Consider the following 22,846-nt stretch of genomic DNA (forward strand, 5'->3'; position numbering starts at 1 on the left):
TTTAAAATTTTTGACTGTGTAACTAGACAGGGGTGGAGAGGAGAAAATTAATACCCTGTTTTTTTCACTGGTAGTTCTCCCCATGCCTAGAATGCTCTGTTGCCTAACCAGCCACTACAGTATTGGCTTCCTTGTGTTCCACCAAGCTCAAATCCCACCCACCTTCTGCAAGTCACCTTCCTCCCAAACTACTATTGCTTTGTTCGTGCATACTGTGAACGAAATTATGATTTTCTTATTAATCGATAGGACATAAGTAATGAATACACTAATAGATTGGATTTTTCGGAATTGTTTTTTCTAGCTTGTGAGTCAGAAGCTCAATGCAGCTTGTAATGATCAATCAAACCTTGACAATGCTCAAATCACTGGCATTCTTGTGCCTGAAGTGAAGCAAATCAAAGATTGTAGAACCTGTTCCACTCAGAGAACTCTGGTCCTGTGACCCACCAAGTAAAGACCCCCCCAAAGACTTGAGCAATATTGCTCCCACAGACCCCAAAATTGTATTGTCTTCCACTTGTGGGCTTGTCATGGAAAACCGCAGGAGAAAGAATTGTTTGTAATCCACATTCCCCTCTCCCTTCCCATTGTGATTTATGTATGTAATCTCTGTCTTCACTTCAGCAAGGAGGAATTCTGATCAGGAGAATTCCTGATTTGCAAATCTGTTCTTCATAATGAAACTAATTAATTAAACAGGCCACTTGATTACTGGCACTTAGTCTCTGGCCCGCTGTTTCCTCATTCTCAGGCTAGGGACAGGCTCAGTAAAATCCTGTTAACACTACCATTATCTAGATACCTCTTATATCCACAGTTTTTTGCAAGTTTTCTCCCACATTCAAATGTGAGCTCTATGAGGGCAAGAGACCGTCTTCCTTTGTATCCCCTGCTTGAAGAATAGCGGTGCCAGGTACACGGTAAGGTCTGATTGTGTACTGACCTGTTAATTGGGAACATAATAAAATCAGATTTAAAAATACTACATGCCAGGCCAGGCACCGTGCAACAAACAAACACACACACACACACACAATTTTGTATATACTAGCATTGTGTATATATGCATGTGTACACACATATATGTAATTTTTATTTATATGTGCATATAATTTATATTAACGTGTATGTGTGTGTATGTATTTAAACTAGCCCTTCCTCGTTCCAGGAATGCAGGACTTCATAAAAGCCGGGGTCACCATTATATTTCCTGGGGAAGATCTAGAACACAACACAAACCTGTACCAGTTCCTTCAAAAATCCCGAACCTCAGTTGCAGCCAGCAGGATTCCCGCCCCCGCCTCATAAAGGAGCCGCAGGACCCAGGAGGAGGCGGGCGTGGCCACCTGAAGCGGCCTTCCCAATGAAGTGCGGGCCGCGGCCTACTTAAGGGATGCCCCCACCAGGCTCTCCCCGTCCAGCCCCCAGATAACCAGCGGAGGATCTTGGCCCTCTCCTTTTACTCTCCCGCCTCTTCCTTCTCTCAGTCTTAGGAGGAGATAAAAACACAGAACTTCAGAACCCTTGGGAGGCGGAGTCTGAGGTGGCTCCCGCCCCGTGCGCTCTCCGTAACGACGTTGGACGCCGACGTACTGGCGTCCGGCCGCAGAGGCTGCTGAAACCGTGGGAGGTTGGACCGGGGCATTTAAGTGTCTAGCGGGTGTTCACTGGGTGTTAAGCTTTCGGGTCTGTGTCGCGGGCTTTTGGGGAGCTAGTCAAAAGCCGTCACGACCGGCCACGGCTCTTCTCTCCCCGTCCCCGGTTTATCGTCACCCTCGGCTGCGATGCTTCCTTTGGAGAACGTGGTGCTTTGTCGCGAATCCCAAGTGTCTACTTTGATGGCCTTGTTTGGAGAGGTATTGTTCATACTTTAATTTTTCTGTTTTAATTTTCAGACCTTTCTTTCGCCTTTTTAGTTGGGGGAGTGAATAGAGCGCTGGACTTAGAGAATCAGGAAGACCCGAGTTCGAATCCTGCCTAAGACATCCACTAGCTTTGTGATTCTGGGCATGTCGCGTAACCTCGCAGCCCCAGTTTCCTCATCTCTTAAAAAAAATGGGGCTAACAGTAGCAGCCGTCACAGGGTCACTGTGAGGATCGAATGAGATGGCAGAGAGCATTTCAAAACTTAAATCGCTCTGTGCCTATTTTCTCTCCCCTTCCCTTTTTCCTCCTTCGCCTTCCCCCTCCCCCCCGCCCAGGTTCCCAACTGAACAGTCATACCTAGAAATCCTGGGGGGATCTTGCCATAGTTGGACTAGGTTAAGGAAAAGGGCCTTGTGAAAGTTTTATTTGTAGAACTTTTTAGAAGCCTTGACTTCTAAGCAGTATCCCAAAGTGAAAAGCCTGCAGGGAACGTCAGTTTTGCAAAGAGCTTTGATGGCTGCGGGGGAGGGGGGAGGTCTCTGCTGGAAGCTCTAGTCGCAGTTTATCTTCATCAGCCATCTCTTTGGAAGGTGGAATTCATTTATGGGGGTGTAACTCAGAACAACTTGCCTGATAAACATCGTCTGTGTAATGGGTGTATTTGTGAGGTGGTGTACATTTGCTTATTCAGGGTTCAGTGAGGTGTAGGTGATGTCATTAAGCATGAGGAAAGTGAGCTGTTGGGAAGTTGTGCTTCAAGCCTAGAAACCCAGAGGCTTGCTCTCTAAAATACCTAAGGGTTAGGTTTAACCCTTTCCAACCAGAACATTGACCAGGGGGAAGACTCTTAGGGACTTTGGAAACATTCCACCACCCCCATCCCCAGAAAATCTTTTTATTTTTATTTTTTTTATTTTTCATTTTTTTCATTTTTTTATTTATTTTTTTCCCAGCAAATCTTGATGAAGGAAATAATAATGCAAAGTGAGACATACTAACATCTCAGATAATTTTCTATTTAGAGTTTTATTGTTGTTACTCAAAATGTGGTCATCTTACTTGGTTTGTAGAATGTCATATTTGGAAGGGACACTTAGAGGCCCAATATATACAGTTTCCACTATACAACATCCACTACAGTCTCTGAATACCAATTAGGTTTAGTGGAAAGAATACGGAACTGAAAGCCGAGGGGACATAGGTTTCAGTCCCAGCCCTGCCACTAATATGGATGACACTGGTCATCATTTAGTGTCTTGAGGCTTTTGTTTCTTTAGTTGCAAAAATGGAGTTAGATTTAGATCATTCTCCAAAGTACTCTTTCATCTCTGACATTCAATTAAACATCTAGTGATAGGGACTTCACTGTATCACAAAACAGCTCATTCTGTTTTGGGATATCTCTAATTGTTCTTCCTTGTATTGAGACAGTTTTCTTTTCTTTAACATCCACCCATTGATCCAAGATCTGCCCTGTGGAGCCACACAGAATAAGTCTGCGGCAGCCTTTCCTAATTTTGTGGACCACCATCCTATCTTCTTTAGTCTAGACATATCTGTTTTCTTTAACTTTTCCTCATACGCAATAAACATCTCACCATCTTGGTTGCCACCGTCCTATAGATGTGCTCTAGCTTGCCCAGGGTCACAGAGCTGATATACCAGAGGGAGGATATGTGAAAGGAGCAACTTCGTATAATGGATAAAGAAAACTTGGGTTCATTCATTCAGGAAACATTTATTAAATATGTGCCAGGCACTGTGCTAGGTGCAAGGGATACAGAAAGAGACCAAATAAATAGGAAATAATTAAAAGAAGGAAAGCACTGGAAATAAGAGAGGTTAGGGAAGACTTCCTGGAGAAGGTGGAATTTTAGTTGGAACTCAAAGGAAACCGGTTTGTTGGCTTAGGAGTTAAGAAGTCCTGATTCATGAGGATGCAGACAAAATAAAACAAAACAAAAACCCCTGAAAAAGGTCCCTGCCCTTAAGGAGTTCACATTGTCCTGCTCAGATGTGTCATCACCTCTGTGGTTCTCTTTCAACTATAATACTAACTGAATTACATGGGAAGTGGATAGTAAAGTTATATAGGATAAAATATTTGATAACCCTGTCAACATTTCAACTAATGGTGATGCCAGAGGACCTGGACATGTCTTTCTTCCTTAGCAGAGGAATAAGAGGCAGAATAGCTTATGTGGGGAACATGTGACTGGACAGACCCAGGAAACATAAGGCCTGGGAAAGTGAACTGGCTATATCGAGGTGGGGGCCAAGGGCAGCCAGCCATATTTCATCGTTCAGTCAAGATGTGACACAGTAGATCAGTGTTGAGACATAAAACGTTTTACTGTGTGTTTTCGGAATAAATTATCTTGGATAGCCATGGCAGGCTTTTCTAGTCTCTTTATATATCACTTCACTTCCCACATATTTGGTCTAGCCAAAGTGGTCCTGCTATTTCTCACAATCAGCATTTCATTTCCCGTCTCTAGTTCTTTGCACAGGCTATCCCATATGCTTAGAGTACATGCCCTTCTCACCTCTACATCTTAGGCTACTTAATTTCTTTCAGAGCTTAGCTCAAGTGCCAATTTCGGTAAGGAGCCCTTTCTCATCTCCCTAGTTATTGGTGGGATCTTCCTCAAATATTGTCATATAACTTGTATTCCTCAGTAAGCTCCTTGAGGGCAGTGACTATTTTTTTTCTTTCTTAACCTCTTGTCTTGAAAATAGGAGATGCTTTAATAAATGTTTGTTGAATTGAAATCATGGCTCCAGGTAACATATGATTGTGCCAAATTACTCATACAAACAATAAGTGCTCTAGGGCTTCAGAGCATAAGCTTGATCTAGTCCACTGTGATTAGGGCCTTAAGGAATAGGTAATTTGAATGCGAAGGAGCTGCTCTGTATGAGCACATTATTCTAAACTCCTTAAACAAACATTCAATACACATCGTTGTATGTATTTAGAAGCACATGTGTATTGAAATATACCGCATGGTTTTCATTTTGTTGAAAATCAGTTGATAATGTGAAATTTTAAGGTTTAAGCCATTGTCTTGATTATGTTGTTGCTCTAATAATTAGCACATGTAGTTTACTCTAACGTGTATCTAGGTGGTTCAATGGATGGCTCACAGGACCTGAAATTAGGAAGACTCATCTTCCTGAGTTCAAATCTGGTCTCAGATACTTACTAGCTGCATGACCCTGGTCCAGTCCCTTAACTGTGTTTGCCTCAGTTTCCTAGTCTGTAAAATGAACTGGACAAGGAAATGACAAACTACTTAAGTATCTTTGCCAAGAAAACCCCAAATGGAGTCATGAAAGGAATGAAACAATTGAACAGCAAAAAGTATAGATTTTTTTATTTTTTAAAGACCAACTTCATTTCAACTGAGATGTAGGGTACTCTATCCTAGAACATGTTTTTGATTTGACAACTAGGTGACTTTCATTAAATGTTTATTGATGATCATGATAATAACAAAAATATTCTAACTGCCTGATTTCTCCCTGAAAGAGTATAGTGTTGATGGAGCAGGAATTTCTGAAAATATCTTTTTCCTGAGCAACTGCTGCTTTCATGAATTGTAAGAGGAGTACATAGACATTAAAAAAAATTGTTGACTTGAATAACATAGACAAATTTTATCACTGACTTGCTTTAGTAAGTAAGCACCTGGGCCAATTAGTAGTCTTTCCATTGTGTGGGGCCTTGGACCTAGTGCCTTCTTAAAATCTCTCCTAGTCTTGAAACCAGTTTTTATTCAGCAAGAAAGCATTTGCTCTTTTTGTTATAGCATTTTGGATTGATGAAAAAAATAAGCTAAATAAAAAGTTTGATAAAGGTGAAATTCGGTGTATTTGTAAATTTTCTAAATGTAAATTGATCACTGTTTTTTCCCTCAGCGTCATCATTTTAGCTTCCCATCCATCTTTATTTATGGACATACAGCTAGTGGAAAGACGTATGTGATAGAAACTTTGTTGAAAGCTTCAGAGGTAAGAGTAATATTAACTCATTGTAAGTTGATTTAAAATGTTATAGTATGTGGAGGAAAAATACACCCTGTAAGAAAAAATGTTAGAAATACTAAAAATAACTACTGATTTGGTTTAAAAACAAATATATCCTATATTTGGTGTTATAACTGAAAATTTTGTGTTATAACCACTCCAGTAACTAGATTAATAACTTATTAAACACTATTTTAGTAGATTTGGTGTTATGACTTTTACGAGAGGCAGGAACATATTCCGGTACCTTCACTGAATCTACCTTGCAATGTGCTAGCAATAAAATGTGTAAATAAAATCATTGTAGATTAGCATGTATAGAAGGTTTTGGAAAGTAGGCTACATCCCATTACTGTCTACTGCTATAATGAGAAAGTGTCACTTGGAGCATTTGTGAACTTGGTAGCACTATGCAAATAACAATGTAATTCTTTCATTGTTGTCCTCTATTTCCAAAGGCAGAGAGCTTTTTCTATAATTATCTCATTCCTAGGAGGAAGTAGCCTACCTACAAAAGACTGAGAAGTTATCAGAAGGCTGCTGCCTCAAATACTAATGATTGTTTGTGAATATAGAAAAATAATTGATACCTGCAGGTTATATTTATAACCCAGCACTTCTTGAAATATGTGTAGGGAATGTAACTATGTGGTTACTTTCTTGTTAAACTAAGGGAACATCATTGCGCACTCAATATAAGAATTTTTAAGTAGATCTTATTCGGCTTGTGTCTGAAAATACCATTTTCAGATGCGTCATTTAAATATATTTTAAGTAACCTATATAAAATATAAAGGAAAATTGAAATATGATTATTTTTCTATAATAATGTAGCTATAAACTATGTAACCATTGGGTGTCTATGTTCTATAATGGTAATATAGTGTGAATTGTCTAAAATAAAAATTAAATTATCAAAATTTACCTTTTAAATTCTCATTTTGTAAAACAGAATTAGTTTAAATGTATTAAAACTATCTTTAAAAGTAGTAAATTTGTGTAACTTTAATATCTGGTGGTCTACAAAGACACTTTGGAATAGTGGATCAAGCTCTGGGTTTGGAGTTGATAAGACATAGGTTCCTACTTCTGATATATAGTCACTGTGTGACCTTGGGCAAGTCATTTAACCTCGGTGTCCCTCAAGATTCTCCCTAGGACTTACTACTAATTCATAAGTCGGTTTTGATCTGTAGTGGCATAGGACAGTGCTTCTTAAACTGTGGGTCACAACCTGCAGTTTAAGAAGTGCTGAATGGGTCACGTGTGGAAAAAGTTTAAGAAACCCTGGTCCAAGGAATTTCCTTGCTTACAAAATACTGGATCATTTGCATTGTAACATCTTCTCATATACAGTATTCATGTCACAAGTTGCTAATGTGATTAATATTCATCAAGTTGACTGTTTCTAGTTAATAAGTGCATTTCTAAAAGCTTTTACAATGGAGGGGAAGGAGAGGGGAAGGTGAGAGGGAATGAGTGAACCTTACTCTCATCAGATTTGTCTTAAGGAGGGAATAACATACACACTCAATTGGGTATGAAAATCTGTTTTACCCTATGGGAAAGTAGTGGGGAAGGGAATAAGAGAGGGAGGGATGATAGAAGGGAGAGCAAATGGGAGGAGGGGTAATCAGAAGCAAACACTTTTGAGGAGAGACAAGGTCGAAAGAGAGAATAGAATAAATGGGGGGTGGCATAGGATCAGGGGAAATATGGTTAGCCTTGCACTGTTATGGAGGTGTTCTGCATGACCACACATGTATGACCTATATCAAATTTCTTGCCTCCTCGGTGAGGGTGGGGGGAGGGGGAAGGGAGAGAATATGGAACTCAAAAGTTTTAAAAACAACTGTTAAAAATTGTTTTTACATGCAGCTGGGAAATAAGATATACAGGCAGTGGTGTATAGAAATCTATCTTGCCCTACAGGAAAATAGAGGGGAAGGGGATGGGGGCGGGGGAGTGATAGAAAGGAGGGCAGAGTGGAGAAAGGGGTAATCAAAATGCATGCTGTTATGGGGTGGAGGGAGGGGAGAGATGAGGAGAAAATTTGGAACTCAAAATCTTGTGGAAGTGAATATTGAAAACTAAAAATAAGTTAATTAATAAAAAGGTTAAAAAATAAGTGCATTTCTAAATGCCTGGTTAATAGGATAGGTAGAGGAACTAAAAATGTTTTAAGTATAAATTATTTTAAGTTCAGCTATCTCAGTCTTCTAAATCCTGCCCTTTTTTCTTATTTTCTGATTTTTTCTGATTCTCTTACATTTTTTGGTTTGTTTTATTGTTTCCTTTCCAAAGTCTTTACTTTTAAATAATCAATATTCATCATGGTGTAATTTATAATATCTGCTGCTTTTCATAAAATTTCTAGTATAAATTCTTATTTTTAATTTATATTTTTATAAATATAACAATTTATATTTAGACTTCTCCCCTAAAGACCTATTGTTAATGCCTTATAGTAGCGTAGAAGAAATCTGTGCCAAAAGATTGCAAGTTTTGAAAGGTCCAGTCAGGAGTGGAAAAACTTTAAGTTTAGATCAGCAATGAATTATTTACCTGTCCTCCAACGCTTAATTCAGGGAGTCTCATCAATTTGGCCATAGAGTCCTGAATTTCTTAGCCACAGCAACTATTTCAGAGTGCACACTAAGTTTGGAGGGTTCTGGTCTGTTGGGTAAAACAAATCCTGAAATAGCAGATGCTTAAAATGTTAACTTATATTTGGAAAGATTAAAATACAGCTGTCTACCTTTTAATTAAATTTTATTATGTCTTTTTCTTATTAAAAAGTCCTTTTCAGATACATTACCCCCACCCACCCACTAGAGTTAAGCAAAACCAAATGACAGATAGTAGCCTCCTCTACACAATTCCACATCAGCAAGTGTTTTCTTCACCCTGCCCTCCCCCACTTGAAGGATGGTACTTTTTATCACTTGTTCTCCAAAACTACACGTTTTACTCTTGTGTTTCACCATGAGAAACTTTCCCAATGGTAGATGCCAAACATAATCAAATCTGTGGTCTCATGTTTATTTCCAAACCTCTGTTGTGTGATCTGTTGCTTTCAGAATCAAAAAATATTAGAACAGGGAGGGATAATGGAGACCATTTAGCTCTAACTCCTTGTTTTACAAGTAAAAGAGTTTATTTAATGAAGTGACTTACTGAAGGTCACAGTGCAAATTAGTGTCAAACCTGGGACTAGGACAACTTTCATTTGGCCCCAGGTTGTTAAAATTATTAATGTTTTTAAAGAAATTGGTGTTTCAACAATCATACGGGTTGTTAAATAAAACTGATGGTTGGTTTTGTAATAGTTTTTAGGAAAAAAAGGTCAAATTGTCAAATTTGTTTACTTTTTTCCTTTTTAGCTTCCACATGTCATTGTGAACTGTGTTGAATGTTTTACCTCAAGAATACTATTGGAGCACATTTTAAACCAATTGAATTGTCTCAGTTCTTCACAAGATGAAAGTACAGCTTATGTAGCCTGCGATTCATTTAATGATTTTGTTCGTTTGTTTAAGAAAGTAACTCAAGACCAGGGTGTGGATGATCAGACTGTATATATTGTAAGTAATTTAACTATGTTCTTTTTTTAATGGCCCATTTATTATATTCATTACTTCTTAGTGTTCCAGATTAATTTTATGTGTACTTCTATATGGATTTATAAGTTATATAAATGCTTCTCTATGCCTCTCTCAATATTTACATATACATAGATAAACCCTATCCGTTTTCTAAGTTCCTTGTTATTAGGGTAGAACTATCCTCCTATTCTACTCAGAGTAACATCCTAAGTGTGATCCTTGTCTTCTCACTGTGTGTGTGTATGCATGCATGTGTGACACACTCACCTATGTCCCTTAGACTTAATGTCCACTGTTCTCAAGTTACCACAACTCAGTTGGATGTTCCTACATGAAGATGAAGGGGATGGAGTCTCCTTGAACCAGTTCTGCATACTAATTCAGGAGTCAGTCTGTTGCCAAGGCCTGTCAATGTTACTTTTGCTACCTCTCAAACCCCTTCTTTCCTCTGATGCTGCCACCAACCTGGCGGCCAAGAAAGGGGTATTTTAGTTTGGAAAGTTCTAGAGGTGATGAGTAAAGCCACGGAGGGGCAGATTGATGAATAATGGGAGAATTCCCTAAACTGATGAGATTATAGATCTTTGTGGTATATGAGAGGCCACTTGGTAAGAGCACTGACTGAGGAGTCAAACATGAGTTCAAATTCTGTCTCTTGGGTAAGTCACTTAAACTCTTGGGGCTTGTTTCCTCACCTGCAAAATGAGAGGCTTGGACTCGATCAGGAATGGGGAACCTGCAGCCTTGAGGCCACATGTGGCCTTCTAGGTCCTTGGGTGAGACCTTTTGATTCAGTCCAAGTTTTACAGAATAAATCCTTTTGTTAAGGGGATTTGTTCTGTGAAGTTTGGATTCAGTCAAAGGGCCGTACTTAAGGACCTAGAGGGCCACTTGTGGCCTTAAGGTTGCAGGTTCACTACCCTTGGACTAGATGGTCTTTGAGGTCCTTCCTAGTGCTAAATCTATACTGGAATTAGAAGGAATCTGGATGTTTAACTATCACAAATTTTATTACCATATCATAAATTTGACCCTTTTAGTACAAGTGATTATAGCATGATGCTAATGAAACTAAGTTTAGTCTTTGAATAAGATAATTAACAGAGACCTGAATTCCAAGTAGTCTTTTTCTTCTCGAGGACTGTTGGTTACATGAAGAATGGCTCCAGTGGTCCATTTGATTTTCATTACTGAAAAGAGAAATCACACATATGATATTAAGTGCTTTTTGAATGACTGTTTTACTGACAACAAATGGGTATTCGTATATGAAGAACTACACATATGCACACTAAAGTACATATACAGTATACATTTATCTAATATTATTGGGAGATATAGGTGCACTTAAATTCACTTTAAACATAACTAAGTTTTTTCTAAGCATCCAAAATGATTTAACTATTTTGATAAGAATATTTTAAAGATATATTGCTTGAATAGAGGATATTGAATGTAATATTTCAGTGACTTGAACATCCATTTTTACATTATTCTACTTTTTCATTTTTCCTCTTTTATTCATTGCTGTCATTTAATATTTCCCTCTAATATTTCCCCACCTTCCTTCTGGTTTGCTGGTTCTGAGCTGCTGTGGTCTGGAGAACCAGATAAATCCCTTTCCTTGCACTTTTCTACAGTCTCATATTTATACTACCCCCATCCTGTCTTCCCTCCCTCCCTGGGCTGATTCTTCCCTCCACAAATAGAGATCCTAACCTCTTTGTTGTAAAGTAGGCCTGACCTACCCTGGTCTAGCGGTTCAGACTCCAATTGGAAGAAAATGAGCCGTTTGGAGACTAGCCAACATTTAATGGAAAAGAAGTTTACTGAACTAAAGCAGAGAAAGGATACTTTGCAAGTATGCAGAACTGGTTCAGGGGGACTCCATCCCCTTCATCTTCATGTGGGAACATCCAAGCAGATAGCTGTGGTAACTTGGGTACAGTGGACATTCTTCAAGTCTGAGGGCCGTTGATTTTTGGTGTATTGGCCTGTGCCCCAGGCCAGCCCTGGTGTCCTGGACCCATCGGTTCTTTGAGGATAGCTTCCCTGACTTTGAAATCCAAATACATGTTACTTCTACCATACCTACCATCCCTTTCCATCCTTTGTGATTCTCTTCCATGTTCTCCTATAAATCCTGTATAGATGACCCTCATAGTTGTGAGGTCTTCCTCTCATTCTTTCAATATCTGAAGAGATTTAAACAATTACAGCAGTGTGAAATCCTGATTGTTCTGTCCTTTTGTCTTTACTGAGCTCTTGGTGGACCTATGGAATAAAGTTCTAAAGATAGTAAGAAATATAGTATAGGAGTGATCAAATGTGAAGGGTTGGAAAGTTATTTTAAAAGCTTCTTTTAAATGACAAGATATTTAGGAAAATTTTGATAACATACTGAAAACGTGTAAAATTAAGAGTATGAAGTTAGTAGATAAAAATCATGCAGGTTTCATGTTTGGTCAATGAAGACAACAAGAATAAACTAAAAATTCAAACAAAGAGTGTGCTCAATTAAAAAAAAACTGATAAACTAAGCTTGTGAGTAAAATAAGTAATGTGAAGACTGCATAACACAGTATTTATATTCTAATATTGTTAGTTATAATGGCATAGACTAAATTTTTAGGCACACAATTTGCTGTCTTATTTGTGTTAATGTATATTGTTAGGTATTTTATTATGAAGAGTTTTTCTTGCATGCTATTATTTTTTGTTGTTATTCCATCTTTTCAGTTGCACCAACTCCTCGTGACCCCATTTGTTGTTTTCTGGGCAAGGATACTGTAGTGGTTTGCTACTTCCTGCTCCAGTTCATTTTACAGATGAGGACACTGAGGCAAACAGGGTTAGTTGACTTTCCTAGGGTCACACAGTAAGTGTCTGAGGCCATATTTGAACTCACAAAGAGGAGTCTTCCTGACTTCAGGCCCAGTACTCTTATCTGCTACACCATCTAGCTGTCCTGTGCTATTATTACACATATATAATTTCTCTCTTTTAAAACTTAGAAGTTAGTATAAAAAAATTAATGGGACAATAGTACTTGTTTTACTCATGTTTCTATATGAATGGGATATACAGATTTTGCTGTTTTAAACTCTGTGAGAAGGGAAAAGGCAAGGTATCCTGGATTACCTCATGATTACTATTCTATTTTGTCTTGTAGTGCTAGCATGTGGGGTCCTATTCTCCCTAACTAGATTGCATGCTCTTTGAGGAAGGGCCTGTGTTATTCACTTATTTGTATCTCCCACAGCACCTGATATAGATACTTACATGTAACAGACATTCAATAAATATTTGTTGGTTGACTGAAAATTTGGAATGAGAAGTAGATAGTAGAAGTTATTCAATGTTTGCTTCTAGGTACAGATTTTTAAAATAACAAACTCACAGGACTCTCAAATGTTGTCTACAAATTGATGAGCCTGCAAAACAGTTAAGAACTATCAGTGGGAAAGCTGGTCAACAGTGTATTATTACAAGTTAACAAATTAGCTTGCAAATTATAAACTGAAGGATAATTTCTAAGGGTATATGATTAGAAAAACATATATGTTTATTAACATTTCTGCCTTTCTAGACATTATTTGTCAGTTGGTTATAAAGGAATACAAGGCATTAAATGCACTATCGTCAACTGTACTGGGCAAATTATAGTCAAATTAAATACTTATTTTAAATTAGTGTTCTATTGCTGTTCTACATAATAATCGATATAAAGAAAAACCATCAGTTTATTTTCTGGGTGAGAGGGTTTAAATTGAGATTGAAAGGAAAACTGTACCTTGGGAACATAGTTGAAAAAGTAAATTATAAAACAAGTGTGAAACAAAAATCAAAGGAAACACTTTTTTTACCTACATTTAATTGTACCATACGTGTATAGTCATTAAAACTTGTAAGATTTATTTATACAAATTTCAAAGTTTTGTTTTAAGGAATGATGATAGGAAATATTGTTGCCCCTTGGGCAGTGAATTAGCCAAAGAGTTTTGTTATTGCATTGAAAAAAGGAAAATTATCATAGGGATTTGTTTTTGTTTTGGAGATTACCCTTATTGGAAAGGCATTTGCTGTATACTGTCATGGGATTAATTTGGACTAAAAATCAGATTGTATTTTAAGAACTTATGTTTTCCTAGAACTGTGGGTGATTTCCTTAAACTTTTTCACTATTCAGTAAAATAATTAAAGCTAGATAAATTTCATTTAATTAAACCCAGAAGTTTTAAATTTGAGCTTTTAAAAAGTGAAAGGTAAATTTATTTTTAAACATTTGGGACATAGAGACTTCTGAAAAGCAATAAAAATTGCACATTTCCACATATATTTTTCCATCTAAGGAGATGTTTATTCATAGAGCACCTAGAAAAGTAATTTTTGGAAAGAGATGCTATGTTAATTTTTTAACTTAACACTGCTGTCTTTCTTCAAAGAAGGTGGATTTAGCACTTAGGACTAATAGAAACTTCATTTACATGAATGGCTTTGTGGTAGCAGTGGTACGATTATATAGTCTGTTATTACAGAGCACAGCTCCTCCTTCTTTCCCATATCCTGTGTGATTCCCTTCTTTATCCGTTCAGTCTTGAGGACTTTTGGTTCTCTTAATTATCTTAAGGTTACCAACAGACCATTCGGTCTGCACATCTACTGTGCCTTGTTCTCATTATATGACTAATCCAGTTCCTTTTCTTAATATTTCTGTCTTTTATGGTGACATTAACACCATTTCTTTCATGTAGGTCTGTATTTAAAATGTGCCTTTTGTTCTAGACCTGGTCTGGTGGGTCCCAGGCATAGAAGTTAGGATATCCTGCCTCTGCCACATACTGGCCAATTGAACCTGGACAGGTCACTTACATCTCAGTAGCCCAGGCAGTTCTCTAGAGAGTCAGTGTTGCAGCACAGTTGTTGATCTGTATTGGTTGAAGAAGTTGCCTCACAAGGGAATTATTTATATCAATTAAGTCACAGTTCCATAACAAAAACAAAATGCAAGGAACTCTGTGCTAGACGTTGGAATACAAAAAGTAAATGGAAAGTAGGCCTTGCCCTTAAGAAATTTATATTTTATATTCAGTTGAAATATACAGAATGCAAACAGGGGTGTGTGTGTGTGTGTGTGTGTGTGTGTGTCTGTTTGTGTGTAGGCAGAAAGCATTAACAATTAAGGTGAGGCTCAGGAATGACTTTCTGAAGTAGGTAGTACATAAGGTGAGTAGGGTATGAATTCTAGGGATATGGAACTGTTTGTGCAAAAGAATAAATATAGGATTTGGAATACTGTCTGGCAAATACAAAGTTGGCCATTTTGATTGGATCATAAAGGGCTTCAAAAAGGGAGAAATGTGAAATAATTCTGAAAAAGTAGATGACAGGTACTTTGTGAAGAGCTATAAAGCTGAGCTCGGTTTTTTATTTTGTTCTGGAGGTAGAGGGGAGCCAATGAAGATTCATGAGCAGGGAGTGACATGGTTAGAGTTGTGCTTTAATAAGAAAGCATTGTTATCTGTGCAGAGCCTGGTTTGGAATAGGATAATTGAAGCTGAATTAGAAGCAAAAAATTCTTCTTTGAGAACCTAAGATTTGAATTATAACTTTTGAACCATTATGGAAAAGATCAGGTTACTGTGCTACATAGTGTTGATTGACTTAACGTGATTTTTACTCTGCTTAAAATTATTTTTTTTTAAGGTGCTGGATAAAGCAGAATATTTAAGGGAAATGGAAGCAAATCTACTGCCTGCATTTCTTAGGTTACAAGAACTGGTAAGTGATTAAGTAAAGTAGAACTGGGCCTTATTTCAGGAACACGTTAGATAAAAATTTAGATTTACAAAATAAGGGAATTGGTGTTATTACAATAAAAGTTGGTCCACTTTCACTTGTGCTTATGTATAGTTTTTCCAAGTACATATAGTACTTATACATGGAAAAGTATACTTATGACATTTTGGATTTGTGTCTGCTTAGAACATTTTACTTTTAATTAACATATTGACATGAATTCTTCCCTTCTCTTTCTTACCCTCATTTCTGCCAATATTGATTTTCTATAAAGCATGCAGCACATGTTAATTGAATGCAATATTTCATCACTTTGAACTCTTTTAAATAAATCTCATGAAGCAAAGTACTTAAGATGATTACAATAAATGTAGTAGCTAGTTTGAAAGTGAAATAGAGACAATATTGTTGAGCAAAGGGCCTCTTGAGGCACTTGGTTACTTATGAAAGTAGCACCATTAAAAGCATGGCCAATGGAGGACTTGGATATTTGAGTCATGGCTCTCACTCTAGATTGGCCAGGCTAACTGAATGCTTTTCCCAGAAATCTCTTGTGGAAGAAAAAAGGTGTTTCTACAGAGCTGGGGTACCCAGAAAACCTCAGAAAAGTACCTTGATCCCTCTGCAAGTCAATGTTCTCTCCGATTTTTTTATATTCATATGTAGAATGAATTTCATAACCTACTATTTTGTTTATTGTATTGAAAATATTAACAGTATATCTTTACCTACCTATTGTAGTAAAGTTTTTCTTTGCTGTGTCTAGCCTTCCCTTTGTGTTCCCTTTTGTCCTTGAGGTACACCCAGTGATTTCCTGCTTTCTAAAGACTTTTCCTTTATGAAAAATTATCTCTCATATTATATTTATACTTTGACTAAATCTCATTCACATTATTGTGTTACCACTCCAAATTCTATTTCTATTTTTAAATACTTTAAATATAATGACAGAATGATAGGTATTCCTTTCTGGTGAAGGAATTTTGAACAATAACAGACAGGTGAGGGAGGTTTTGGGGATAAGACGAGAGACTACAGACAGCACAGGTATCTGTTTAGGCTACAACATGAAAGGGAACAGAATTTTCACATTTGGCTAGGGTATAAATGTGTGGTACTTTGTTTTTGCTTTGATTGGGAACTTTTGAATGCCTATGAAATGTTCCTCTGGCTAAGCCTGAACATGTAGATTGTTAACCCATTTTAAGTATTTTAGAAGTTGAGGTTGATTTCAGAGACAGTAGTTGACCTAACTCTTTTCACCTCCAGCCCTTTTCTGCTTGTGAGGAGAAACCCTAGACACAGTTGCTGAAATTCTTTTTTGTCCAAGTTGCTGTATATGGCAGAAGATTTCCCATCATCACTGGATTCTCATAGCCTTGAGACTTGGAGTCTGATCTCCCTGATCATAGGTCTTCTTAAGTGGCTTCCTTTTGCCTTTCTCAGCCCAGAACATTGTTCTTTCATTAGACTTCCAGACGCTAGGATCCAAACCCCCTGACTGGTAAATCTTAGACTATCTACAGATTCATGGCCCATAAGATTGTATTGTATTAAGGCTTTGGGCATCCAGGTAAGAAAGCAACTGGATGTACTACTTAAAGACCTTTTTAAATGGCCAAAAAAAAAAAGACAGTAGGAGAAAGGAGTCCCAGATTTTGGGGGAGTCAGATTTGGGAGTAAACAAGAAGAATATTCCCCTGAGTACCAACAAAGAAAATATATTACCTAGGACTTTCCATAAAGCAAGAAAAATGCTTCTTCTCCTCCCAAATGAACCCTCCACCATTCTTTTTTTTGTATTACTATTTGATCTTTGCTCTTCATGTGAGAATACAAATAAAAAATTCAGTAATGACAAAAATTCATTTTATACTGGATACTCTGCCAAATATATAGATGAATGTTTTCCCATTATAAATCAATTTTAGACAAGAAACATATTCTATTATTCTTCCAAGGTTGTGCATGCTAATAGTTTTATTTTGTTTTGTTTTGTTTTTTTGAGTTAGGAAGGACTTTCATTTAACATTCTTTTGTTTTTTTAGTCTCAAATCATTATTTATTTAATATTTTTAGTTTTTGGCATTAATTTTCACAAGAGTTTAAATTACAAATTTTCTCCCCATTTCTACCCTCCCCCCCACTCCAAGATGGCATATATTCTGATTGCCCCGTTTCCCAGTCAGCCCTCCCTTCCGTCATGCCACTCCTCCCTATCCCCTTTTCCCTTACTTTCTTGTAGGGCAAGATAGATGTTTATGCCCCATTGCCTGTATATCGTATTTCCTAGTTGCATGCAAAAACTTTTTTTTTTAAACATCTTCTTTTAAAACTTTGAGTTCCAAATTTTCTCCCCTCTTCCCTCCCCACCCACCCTCCCTAAGAAGGCAAGCAATTCAACATAGGCCACATGTGTATCATTATGCAAAACCCTTCCACAATACTCATGTTGTGAAAGACTAACTATGTTTTGCTCCTTCCTATCCTATCCCCCTTTATCCAAATTTTCTCCCTTGACCCTGTCCCTTTTCAAAAGAGTTTGCTTTTGATTACCTCCTCCCCCATCTGCCCTCCCTTCTGTCATCCCCCCTTTTTTATCTCTTTACTCCTTCTTTCCTGTGGGGTAAGATACCCAATTGAGTGTGTATGGTATTCCCTCCTCAGGTCCAATCCGATGAGAGCAAGATTCACTCCTTCCCCCTCACTTGCCGCCTGTTCCCTTCCTACAGAACTACTTTTTCTTACCACTTTTATGCGAGATAATTTACCCCATTCTATCTCTCCCTCTCACAATATATTCCTCTCTCATCCCTTAATTTGATTTTTTTTTTTAGATATCATCCCTTCATATTCAACTCACTCTGTGCCCTCTGTCTATATATACATACACACACACACACACACACACACACACACACATCTCCTAATACTGAGGTCTCATGAATCATACACATCATCTTTCCATGTAGGACTACGAACAAAACAGTTCAACTTTACTAAGTCCCTTATGATTTTTCATTCTTGTTTACCTTTTCATGCTTCTCTTGATTCTTGTGTTTGAAAGTCAGATCTTCTATTCAGCTCTGGTCTTTTCACTGAGAAAGCTTGAAAGTCCTCTATTTTATTGAAAGCCCATATTTTGCCTTAGAGCATGATACTGAGTTTTGCTGGGTAGGTGATTCTTGGTTTTAATCCTAACTCCTTTGACCTCCAGAATGTCATATTCCAAGCCCTTTGATCCCTTAATGTAGAAGCTGTTAGATTTTGTGTTATCCTGATTGTGTTTCCACAGTACTCAAATTGTTTCTTTCTGGTTGCTCCTTGATCTGGGAGCTCTGGAATTTGGTGACAATATTCCTAGGAGTTTTCTTTTTGGAATCTTTGAGGAAGTGATCAGTGGATTCTTTCAATTTCTATTTTATCCTCTGGCTCTAGAATATCAGGGCAGTTCTTGATAATTTCTTGAAAGATGATATTTAGGCTCTTTTTTTGATCATGGCTTTCAGGTAGTCCAATAATTTTTAAATTATCTCTCCTGGATCTATTTTCCAGGTCAGTGGTTTTTCCAGTGAGATATTTCACATTGTCTTCTATTTTTTTTTTCATTCCTTTTGGTTCTGTTTTATAACATCTTGATTTCTTATAAAGTCACTAGCTTCCACTTGCTCCAGTCTAATTTTTAAGGTAGTATTTTCTTAGTGGTCTTTTGGACCTCCTTTTCCATTTGGCTAATTCTGCCTTTCAAGACATTCTTCTCCTCATTGGCTTTTTGGAGCTCTTTTGCCTTTTGAGTTAGTCTATTTTTTAAGGTGTTGTTTTCTTCAGTATTTTTTTGGGTCTCCTTTAGCAAGTCATTGACTTGTTTTTCATGGTTTTCTTGCATCATTCTCATTTCTCGTCCCAATTTTTCCTCTACTTCTCTAACTTGCTTTTCCAAATCCTTTTTGAGCTCTTCCATGGCCTGGGACCAATTCATGTTTTTCTTGGAGGCTTTTGATGTAGGCTCTTTGACTTTGTTGACTTCTTCTGGCTGTATGTTTTGGACTTCTTTGTCACCAAAGAAAGATTCCAAAGTCTGAGTCTGAATCTTTTTTTGCTGCCTGGCCATATTCCCAGCCAACTACTTGACCCTTGAGTTTTTCGTTGGGGTATGACTGATTGTGGAGTAGAGAGTACTTTGTTCCAAGCTTGAGGGGATGTGCTGTTGCTTTCAGAGCTATTTCTATACAGCCAGCTCTGCCACACCAGCACTCCTCTTCTGCCAGCCCAGACCTGACTCAGATCTTAAGCAGGCTCTGTACTCCCACTCTGATCCGCCACTTAATTCCTCCCAGCAGGTGGGCCTGGGGCTGGAAGCAACCTCAGCTGCAGTTCTGCAGCTGCAACCCCCCCACCCCCTGGGACTGTGGCTGAACCACGAACTCCTTTCACTCTGTCCCTGCAGCTTTTCCCACTAACCTTCTCTGCTGTCTTTGGTATTTGTGGGTTGAGAAGTCTGGCAACTGCCACAGCTTACTGATTCAGGGCGCTAGGGCCTGTTCCACCCAGCTTCCGGTCTGGTTGGTCCAGGTGCAGCCCACACTGGGCTCCGCTCTCCTCCCAGCTCCGTGCGTGATAGACCTTACCCTGTGACCATCCAGGCTGTCCCGGGCTGGAGCCCTGCTTCCCTCTGCTATTTCGTGGGTTCTGCAGTTCTAGAATTTGTTCAGAGCCATTTTTATAGGTGTTTGGAGGGTCCTGGGGGAGGGCCCTAGGCAAATCCCTGCTTTCCAGCCGCCATCTTGGCTCCACCTCCGCCAATAGTTTTTTAATCTGATTTTAATAAGTCAGTAATTGTTTTATCATTAATCATTTTTAAATGGAAAAAGCTTAGTGCTTTTTAGTTAGGACTGTTTTCAAAATTCACAAATACTTTTCTTCCCTGGAAGAATAAATGTAGACTTTTTTTTTTTAAACCATTGAGTTTCTAGGATAGATGGAAAGAGGCAATTGGAGGTGATTATCTTTTTCTTTGTATGGTGCAGCCAATAGGCCCTCTATTAGACGATTACTAATTTGTTGAAATATCTTTGTCTTCCAAGGGAATAATGAAGACTCATTATTAAATTTAAAACAGGCCTGGAATCCTTTGAACATTTGATCTTTTTTTACTTAATTCTTCTAAAGTTAGTACTATAATTTTTATGTGCAATCTGCTCTGTAATCTTCCCAGTTTTTTCTGTTTTGCTTTAAAAGAGGAAAAATTTTAGAAAGTAACACTTTTTACGTTATTAGTAACTAAAACATTGATTTTTTTTTACATAATCAGCTTTGTTATGGAAAGATGCAGTTGTTTTTAGAGTGTTACATTCATTCCTAAGAACATTTTTTATAAAAAGCTCTAATCTTAGTCAAGCAATGTATTTTCTTAATTTACTGTAAAATAATATTTTGTGTGAGATATATATTTTATTCAAACAGAGTAACTGAATAACAAGTAAAATGACAAGAGTTTTATAGAAATTCTGGGTAATTATGAAAATCTGCAAATGTATGAGTACTTGATTAGAATGTCTAAAGATAGCTTATTAATATGCAAATACTTTATAATAAGTTGGAAATTTGATAATTTTCTGAATGAAATTCCAGATGGGACCACTGTTCTGATTACAATTTTAATATACAAGGTCACCTTTTATTCTTTTTTCTTTTACAGACCAACAGAAATGTGACTGTTATTTTTCTCAGTCAAATTGTTTGGGAAAAGTTTCGACCAAATACTGGGTGTTTTGAACCATTCATCATGTATTTCCCTGATTATAGCATAGGTAAATGCTCATTTTTTTTATTCCTTTCAGAAGTGAGTTTTTAAATGGAAACATTTATAATTATCAGTGTTTGGGATACAATATCAACATGTTTGAATGAGGAGATCATTTCAAAAGTAAACTCTTAAAGGGAAATGAAGTGTCACTGTGGAGCGTGGGAATCTTGCAGTCAGTGGAAAGAAGGATTTCAAGTGTAATTATCCTTGTATCACCACTTACATTTGCCCAATGGAAAGTGTTGTATTCTTTGTGGATATTTAAATGTTATTTTTTATTCTATGAGATTCTTCCTTCTCTGTTAGTGTGTTTTGCCCTATATACTAAAGAGCCTGATTTTATTGGCAATATTCAGTATTACTCTGTAGCCAGACAGTTCAGTATATTAATAATATGGTCTAACCTACTATCAGAACTTTGAGTGTATTTTTCAGTAGTGATTGTGGATTTTTGCCAATTCATCCACATTTTTTCACCTATTCCCGCAATACAGTTGCACATTTTCTAAACGTTTAGTATCTAGTCTGTGGCTATAGAATGTAAGAGGCATTGTGGTACAATGAATAAACCAAATGTAGGCATGTCATATAACCTCACTGGGCTTAAATTTCCCAAGCTATAAATTAAGGGGGTTGTATTAGAAGAGATTTAGGGCTCTTTTTAGCTTTGGCCTCAGTTCCTTGGCCATAATATCACACTGACCAACTGACCTAACCAGCTGCTGTCATTAATTACGAGTTTTACCTGTTTTCACAAGGGAAAAAAAAACTCATTTGAAGGAAAGGAGTCCTATGTTTTATGTTAATCATTGTTGAAATAATGTGAATGTCCCTGTCTGTCCCCCCCATCCCCCAATATCATACCAAGGAAAGTCAAGGGGAAACAGGGGAATAGGGATTTATATAGTGCCTACTCTGTGCCAGGCACTGTGCTAGGTGCTTTACAAATATCTCATTCAATCCTCAAAGTAATCCTGGGAGGTAGGTGCTATTATGATCCCTATTTTACAAATGAGAAAACTGAGACAGACAAAGATTAAGCGACTTGCCCAAGGTCATACAGCTAGTACATGCCTGAGGCCAGATTTGAACTCATATCTTCCTGACTCAAATCCCGTTGCTCTTTCCACTGACCATTTAACTTTTATCACTCTCTCTCTCTCTCTCATATGTACACAAAGTGTATACTTACATACATGTATATATGCAATATAATATATGTATGTATATGTATGTGTTTTTATAAATTCTTTGTATTGTGCCTTTTTTTTTAAAGGAATTAACATCCCTTTAGAGAGGATTCTCTGAATCCTGAGCACTGCAGGGTAAAATTATGAAACTGCTAGCTTGGCTCTCAATGTTATTTGGCAATTTGGGGTTCTCTTTTTTGATCTGTTATATTTGAGATGCTTTTGAACACGTAGTTGGAGTGATTCAGCAAATGGGTGGTTAGCTAAAATCATTGTGTAAAGATAATGGTCCTGAAGAGATCCCTGAGATAGTGTATTTAGACAAAACACAGCAGCCTAGGATATAGTACTGGTAGAAACCCATGGTTAAGGGGGATAACACAGAAGATGATTCAGCAAAGAAGACTGATAAAGAGCTGTCAGCCAGCTAAGGAGACAACAAGAAATAAGTAGTTTCACTAAAACCAAGAAAGGAGAAAATGCCTTTGAAAAGAGTGTGATTAATAGTGTCAAATGATGCAGAGATGTAAGATTAGGAGTAGAGAGAT

The 22,846-nt window shown here is 37.4% G+C and overlaps 1 protein-coding gene across 1 annotated transcript in view; it reads left to right on the forward strand.

The window, feature by feature from the left end:
- Positions 1 to 1,571: 1,571 nt before the first annotated feature.
- The window catches only part of ORC5 (origin recognition complex subunit 5), a 94,870-nt gene continuing 73,595 nt past the window's right edge, over positions 1,572 to 22,846 (forward strand). Inside the window, exons 1-5 of the mRNA XM_036758580.1 lie at positions 1,572 to 1,859; positions 5,791 to 5,883; positions 9,282 to 9,482; positions 15,210 to 15,284; positions 21,001 to 21,112. Of these exons, the coding sequence (XP_036614475.1) occupies positions 1,788 to 1,859; positions 5,791 to 5,883; positions 9,282 to 9,482; positions 15,210 to 15,284; positions 21,001 to 21,112 (553 nt within the window). The 5' untranslated portion in view covers positions 1,572 to 1,787. The remainder of the gene's footprint in view (positions 1,860 to 5,790; positions 5,884 to 9,281; positions 9,483 to 15,209; positions 15,285 to 21,000; positions 21,113 to 22,846) is intronic.

This window comes from Trichosurus vulpecula, chromosome 5 (assembly GCF_011100635.1).
Source record: "Trichosurus vulpecula isolate mTriVul1 chromosome 5, mTriVul1.pri, whole genome shotgun sequence".
Lineage (NCBI taxonomy): Eukaryota > Metazoa > Chordata > Mammalia > Diprotodontia > Phalangeridae > Trichosurus > Trichosurus vulpecula.